At 45.5% G+C, this 7,500-nt stretch overlaps 1 protein-coding gene across 26 annotated transcripts in view; it reads left to right on the top strand.

Annotated features, from left to right (window-relative positions):
- LOC113808617 (echinoderm microtubule-associated protein-like 2) overlaps window positions 1–7,500 on the top strand; it is a 192,423-nt gene that overhangs the window by 164,252 nt on the left and 20,671 nt on the right. The window contains exons 1-2 of one of the 26 annotated variants that reach the window (XM_070116980.1): window positions 6,463–6,586; window positions 7,310–7,500. The exon at window positions 7,310–7,500 is cut by the window's right edge and continues 8 nt beyond it. The exons of 23 other annotated variants lie outside the window; for them this stretch is intronic. In XM_070116980.1, the coding sequence (XP_069973081.1) occupies window positions 7,492–7,500 (9 nt within the window). In that variant the 5' untranslated portion in view covers window positions 6,463–6,586; window positions 7,310–7,491. Of the gene's footprint in view, window positions 1–6,462; window positions 6,587–6,608; window positions 6,625–7,309 lie in introns of those variants that run through there. 2 more of the 26 variants (XM_070116982.1, XM_070116981.1) reach the window with 2 other exon arrangements.

The raw sequence follows: 7,500 nt of genomic DNA, 5'->3' as shown, positions 1-7,500 counted from the left end.
CCTGCGAAGTACTCTCGCTTCACGCCCTCGCCGCCCACGCTGCGCAGAGAGTGTCACGCCCACGATAAGTCCATCTACAGGACGGAGGGATGGTCTGCTGGGTTTGTTGCTCTCTGTGTTTCTGTCTGTCTCTTTCTGTCTTTTCTTTCTGTTTGTCTCTTTCTATCTTTTCTTTCTGTTTGTCTCTTTCTATCTTTTCTCTCTTTCTCTCTTCTCTTCTCTTCTCTTCTCTTCTCTTCTCTTCTCTTCTCTTTCTCTCTTCTCTCTTCTCCTCTCTTTCTCCTCTCCTCTCTCCTCTCCTCTCCTCTCCCTCTCTCTCTCTCTCTCTCTCTCTATCTCTATCTCTATCTCTCTCTCTCTCTCTCTCGCTCTTCTCTCTCTCTCTCTCTCTCTCTCTCTCTCTCTCTCTCTCTCTCTCTCTCTCTCTCTCTTTCTCTCCTCTCTCTCTCTTTCCCTCTCCCCTCTCTCCCCCCCTCCTCCCTCTCTTCTCTCTCTTCTCTCTCTTCTCTTTCTTTCTTCTCTCTCTCATCTCCGCGCGGGGCGTTCAGGAATCTCTCCACACAGTAGGAATGCTCCTGTAGATCATCGACTTCTTTTTAAGGAATACGAGTGTAGGTGGAAATAGGGGAGAGGGAGGGGGTAGGGGAGGGGAGGGGGGTAAGAGAGGGGTATCGGAATACGGGAGGGGAGAGGGGTAGGGGAGGGGTAGGGAGATTGGGGAGGGGTAGGAGGAAGGGAGAGGAGAGAGGGAGGGAAGGGTTAGGGGTGAAGGCAGAAGAACGGGTAGGGGGTAGGAGTAAGGTAAGGGATAACATGACATGGCGTGAGAGAAAGAGAGAGAGAGAGAAGAAGAAGAAAAAAGAAATAGACATTAAAGAAAAAAATAAGGAGATGAAAATAGAAAAAAAACAAAGATATTGACTTAACAAACCCCCAATGGTTACTCTCTGGCCAGTAAGGAGATCGACTGCTAATATTGGCTCGGTTGAAGTGTCCACTATTCGCACACCAGTTGAGTCGACGATTCAATATTATTCGTTTGCGTTCGAATGCTGCTGTTCGATGATGGTGCTTTCTTACATGTTTACATCTCTTTCTCGTTAGTTTGTTTGATTGTTTGTTCTCTTTTTTGTGTTTCTGATTTCTGTGCATTAGTTGTTTCTCTTTTCTTTCTTCTTTTCGTCTTCTACTTCGTCTGGTTCGTCTCTTCCTTCTGCTTTTCCTCTTTTATCTCCATCTTCTATGCATCTTTTTTCCGTCATGTGTACAGGGTTCAAGAAATATGATATAGTGTCAGTAACAAATTCATATTAATATTTTTTTTCAACGTGTAACAAACAAATACTGTCTGGTCAAGTGTATAATGGCATTTGCAAAATAATAAACCTCCAGTATTTGATCTTGTGATTAAGATTTAGAAGAATATTTGATTAACAAGATAAGTAGCGATTTTTCTTTCACAGAAATTTAATCACAGATACAGGGAAATGCCTGATTAACTGGATGACGGATGGGCATTTTTTCATTATTTCCATTTTTTCATATGTGTTAATTACATGAAAATAACAGTATCTGTTTGTAAATATTTATTTTTTTTATTCTCACCTTCATTACCTACATCTAATCAGATTGTTTATCAAGCAGTGTTAAAATATGTTATCTCGTCTCATAGTGTTGAAGGGTGAACGTAAATATTTAAAAAATGGCGGGGTTTATAAAAAATAGAAAATTGTTGTCGGTGAATGATAGATAGATTGATAGGCTAATAAGATGACGTGTTCGGGGGTTTGTTGATAGGAGCAGTAGGTGTAGGATGGCGGGGATGGAAAGGGATGAAATAAAGATTGACGGAGGTGTGGATAGGTTGAAAGGTGAGGAGAAGCAAATTACTAGTCAAGGTTTCGAACGCGTGGCTAGGGGAGTTCTTGCCTATTGGTGATAGGAACGATAGGTAAAAAGATGCTGAGGATAGGAAAGGAATTTAAAAAATGGTGGACAATGGATGGACTGGATATATCATAAGGGATGGGAATCGAATTGCCGTCTTTGCAAGGATTCGAACGAGTGTTTGGCGGAGTCCTTGGTTTCAATGAATGGAGGGAAATTGCGCAAGTAGTTCGTCTTTTTTCTTGTTTATTGTTCTGTTGCTGTTATCGTAGTTCGTTTTATCCATGTTTTAATTTGTCGTTATTTATTGCAAATTTACTTGTGTCTGTTGTTTTAATAATAGTGTGGTTTCAATATATGGTACGAAATATGGTCAGTACCTAAAAGTATATAGATAAATATTCTTGTAGATGAGAGAGAGAGAGAGAGAGAGAGAGAGAGAGAGAGAGAGAGAGAGAGAGAGAGAGAGAGAGAGAGAGAGAGAGAGAGAGAGAGAGAAAGAGAAAGAGAGAGAGATAGTAGACTGGAGAACCCCCTCCCTCTCTCCCTCCCTCATAATAATGTACAAAACAGTCTCCCATCTCACCTCCAACCCAACCCCCAAGGTCACCTCACCTGTACATCTCGTTGCCGCCCATCCTCCTCCTCCTCCTCAACCTCCTCCTCTTCCTCCTCCTCATTTTCCTCCTTCCTCCCTTTCTTCCTTCATTCTCCTCCTGCCTCTTCTAATTCTTCTTCCCTTCCTCCTCCTCTACCTCGTTGTCGTCATCGTCGTCCTCCTCCTCCTCCTCCTCCTCCTCCTCCTCCTCCTCCTCCTCCTCCTCCCTCCTCCTCCTCCCTCTTCCTCCTCCTCCCCCTCCCTCCTCCTCCCCCTCACACACACCTTCCCCTCCTACTCCTACGCCCCTCCCCTCCCCTCCCTTCCCCTACTACTTCTCCTCCTTCTCCTCCTCCTCTCCTCCCCCTTCTCCTCCTACTCTTCCTCCTCCTTTTCAGGTCTCCAAGCCCCCAAGGGTCATCCCAGGAAGGAGACGGAGGTTGAAGGTCATGAAATAGAATGGGATGGAATAGGATGAGAAAGATGTATGGAAAAGGAGGAGGAGGAGAGGGAGAAAGAGAAGGAGAAAAAGGAGGAGGAGGAGGAGAAAAGGAAGGAGGAGGAGGAGAAAAAAGAAGAAGGGGGAGGAAGAGGAGAAAAAAGGAGCAGGATGAGAAAGAGTGAAAATGGGAAAAGAAGGAGGATGAGGAGAAAAAGAAAGAGGAGGAGGAGAAGAAAGAAGTAGTGGAAAAGAAAGAGTGAAAATGGGAAGGAGAGAGAGAAGGAAAAAGAGACACCGGAGACGGAGGAAGAGAAGGAGAAGAAGGATGAAGAGGAAGAATCGCGTATTACTAAGCAAAGATCGAAGAAACAGATTCGATTTTTTTTTAATATGGCCGCCATGATAACAGACGGGACAGCGGAGATAAGGAAAGTAACGGAAAAAGAGTAATTATGGAAAATTACAGATTAGCAAAAGATAAGAAGGGATTAAGCGATAAGATAGCAATGGGTTGGAAGGCAATATATCCTGAGAGAGACTGACAGACAACTCCTCTGATATGTGCACGGGGGAAAAAAGTTATTATGATTTAAAATATTCAAATTACATTCATTGATAAAGATTTATTCCTGGGAGCCGTGTCTTATAGGCCTTCTCCATAGGTCTATCTAGATGATCGTACTCCTTAAAGGGTTTATGGTAGGATGATAGAGAGACACGGATAGGATAAAAGAGAGAGAGAGAGAGAGAGAGAGAGAGAGAGAGAGAGAGAGAGAGAGAGAGAGAGAGAGAGAGAGAGAGAGAGAGAGAGAGAAAGAAAGAGAGAGAGAAATGGGGTGGAGAGAGAGGGAGAGAGTGATGATAATTGATAATAATTATGATAATGATAATAATAAGAGAGAGAGAGAGAGAGAGAGACAACAAAACAAAAATAGAAACGCACAGGGATAGAAATTAATAAAATAGACACAGACGGATTAACAAAAAGTGAAAGAAGAATAAAGAAAAGGAATGATGTTGCAACAAGCACCCAGCTCTTTGCTCGGTTGTCAGATACTCATTAAACGTTTCAACTCTGAGTAGCCTTGTTCTCTTTCGGCGCCATGTTATTACGAGTCCTTAAACGAACGCTGCGGATCGACGAGCCTTCACACGAACGCTGCGGATTGACGAGCCTTTACACGAACGCCGCGGATTGATGAAATTGTTAATCCGGATTCACGTCGACTTATCCACTGGCTTTCACGCAGCCCGTCCACGCCCACCAAACGCTAGCATTCACCTGTTCCACGCCCATTCCATCTTTTCGACGTGAGAGCGTAAAAAAAGAGAGAGAAATCACTTTCCACGCGCCTTCTCGTCGGCCATGATGGCGGACCTTCTTCCAAGTTTCGTTTCTTTTCTTTTCCTTGCTTTATTTAGGTTTTCTCTTTTTGTTCGTCAGTTACTTTCTTCTCGTCTGGTAGAATACGTATTACGAGGAAGGAAGATGAACGATAATGAGGAAGAGGAGAAAGAGGAGAGGAAGATGAAGAGGAGGCAGGAGCGGGGGAGGGAAGAGCAAGGAAATGGGGGGGGGGAGGCCTGCACTGCATAAGAGCTGCATTCTGCAGAGGTCAAATCGGGTGTCTTAACCCCAGCTGCTTCCTACTCTCTCTCTCTCTCTCTCTCTCTCTCTCTCTCTCTCTCTCTCTCTCTCTCTCTCTCTCTCTCTCTCTCTCTCTCTCTCTCTCTCTCTCTCTCTCTCGCTCTCGCTCTCGCCTGCCTCGCTCTAGCTCTCGCTCTCGCTCTCTCCTCCCTCCCTCCCTCCCTTCTTCCCTCCCTCCCTACCTCCCTTCATCCCTTCCCATCTGCCTCCCCTCTCCTCCCCTCGCTACCTTCCCTCCTCCCTCCTCCTTCTTCTCTCCTCCTCCTCCTCCTCCCTCCCTCCTCCCTCCCTCCCTCCTCCTCCCTCCCTCCCTCCCTCCCTCCCTCCCTCCTCCCCCCTTCCTTCCTTCCTCCCTCCCCCTCCTCCCTCCTCCCTTCCTCCCTCCCTCCCTTCCTTCCTTCCTCCCTCCCTCCCTCCCTCCCTCCCTCCCTCCCTCCCTCCCTACCTCCCTTCATCCCTTCCCATCTGCCTCCCCTCTCCTCCCCTCGCTACCTTCCTCCTCCTCCTCCTCCTTCTTCTCCTCCTCCTCCTCCTCCTCCCTCCCTCCCTCCCTCCCTCCCTCCCTCCCTCCCTCCCTCCTCCTCCCTCCCTCCTCCCCCTTCCTTCCTTCCTCCCTCCTCCTCCTCCTCCTCCCTTCCTCCCTCCCTCCCTTCCTTCCTTCCTTCCTTCCTTCTCACTCCTCCCTCCCTCCCTCCCTCCCTCCCTCCCTCCCTCCCTCCCTCCCTCCCTCCCTCCCTCCCTCCCTCCCTCCCTCCTCCTCCCTCCTCCTCCTCCTCCTCCCTTCCATCTCCTCCTACTCCTCCTCCTCCTCCCTCCCTTCCTAACTACCTTCCTCCCTCCACCTCTTCCTCCTCCACCCCTCCTCCTCCTCCTCCCTCCCTTCCTCCCTCCTCCTCCTCCTCCTCCTCCTCCTCCTCCTCCTCCTCCTCCTCCTCCCTCCCTCCCTTCCTCCTACCTCCCTCCTCCTCCTCCTCCTCCTCCTCCTCGTCTATTCGCTTCCCATTGCTTTCCACACCACTTCCTCAACACACGCACGGCTGCGCTGAACGTCCGCCCACAAGAACATTTAAATTCACGGACTGTACTTAACCTCAGCGCGATTTCACTCTCAAGGACAAAAGGGAAATTAGGTGGAGGAGAAAGGAAGGAGGAGGAAACGGCGAAGGTGAAGGAAGAATACGAAAAAAAGGGGGTAGCGAAAAGAAGAAATGGAGATAGCGACGGAAACTGCTTTTGTTTTGGAAACTTTTTAAATCCAATGGGTCTGTGTTTTTTTCTCTCTCTGTGTATACGGTTTATCCATCGTTTTTTTTGTTATTATCTTGTCAAGAAATCAAGGCTGGTGGTTTAGTGTATTTCTCTTTGTATTATTATGCTTTTAACCTTTAAGATAACTTTATTAGGAGGCGGTGTAATATTGGCCCTCCAAATCCTACACGTGCGGCGATATTAGCATATCAGGTAAACCGAAATTAGATGTGCTGAATCCTCTTATGATAACAATGAGATAGCTTACAGTCGTACATGTGTGTGTGTGTGTGTGTGTGTGAGAGAGAGAGAGAGAGAGAGAGAGAGAGAGATAGAGAGAGAGAGAGAGAGAGAGAGAGAGAGAGAGAGATAGAGAGAGAGAGAGAGAGAGAGAGAAAGGAAGAAAGAAAGAGAGAGAGAAAGAAAGAAAGGGAAACGATGAGGAGAGAACGAAAGATACGCAATAAAGAGAGTAACAAAGACAGAGACCCATACAGTAAATAAAAACATCAAATGGACACATCCTACAACCAGCCTCACACAAGAATAAACAATCATATACCCCCACGTCTTGGGAGGAAAAGAGAAGAAACAGACTTCCCATTGCTGACCGACAGATGCGGGACTCCGAGACAGAACCGCCGTAAGCGTCAGTGACTCACACACCGCCGTGGCCGTCGGATGTGTTGCTGTGCTCTCTCTCGCTCAGACTTTGTCGTGTGATCGAGTGTCGAATTTTGACTGAACTTTTTTTTGTATTTGTGTAAGAGGAAAGCCGCCATTTCTTATCATAGATAAGGCGTTCGTATTGTTCTGATGTTTGTGTGTATTCGAGTTCGTTAGGAATTTTGGACAAAGAAGTTTGTTTTTTCGCTGAAATTTGAGATAGGAACATCTGTTTTTTGATGCGATACTTTTCCCAAGATCTCGTCCTCTTCACCCAATAAGTGACCGGTTAAAGTTCAAGAGAATACTTTAAGAATTGTAAATAGTTTCTGATTTGAATATCAGTCATTTGTAATTATTTACCATTAGTGATAGTATTTTTATAATTACTGTATCTGTTTTGGTAGGCTTATTGCACTGAAACTATAGTGAACAAGTCAAATGGATAAAAGTACATGAATTTTCGCCTATGAGTAACAATATGGACGAATATGTGTACAATTAAGGGTAACGCCCCTTTGTAAAACAGCAAGACATTTCCGTTAACTGATAACTACATTAGTTACACTGATAAAAATTAAACTCGCAATTTTCATTTGTCGTAATTAGATATTTAGTTATCATAACGTGACACATACAGGTAATGATTAATGTTTAAGATAAGCTTGCCGTGACAAAAGGTAAAAATATGTACCTTGAAATTAGATATTCATTGTTAATTGCACGATTTAAACAATAATCAATAGAAATGTTTTAGGCACGTTATCGAAAAGGAATGACGGCTTTCCGGTATACACATAAAGCGATTATTTTAACATAGGAAACCCGCTTGATAGAACTCAAAAGGCCCAGCAGAAACCACAAGGACAACAGCCAAACAAGGCTCTATTTTTCCAACCCATTTAAACTCAATCAACGAGTGTATTTACATCACCCGCCGAGGGAGTGAGAAAGCGTTTGTGCAGAAGTGTTTGTCGAAGTCACCTTCAAGCGCCTTCAAACATGGCAAAC

This window comes from Penaeus vannamei, chromosome 39, assembly GCF_042767895.1.
Source record: "Penaeus vannamei isolate JL-2024 chromosome 39, ASM4276789v1, whole genome shotgun sequence".
Lineage (NCBI taxonomy): Eukaryota > Metazoa > Arthropoda > Malacostraca > Decapoda > Penaeidae > Penaeus > Penaeus vannamei.
Note: the sequence above shows the minus strand (reverse complement) of the source record. Positions and strands in the feature narration are given on the sequence as shown.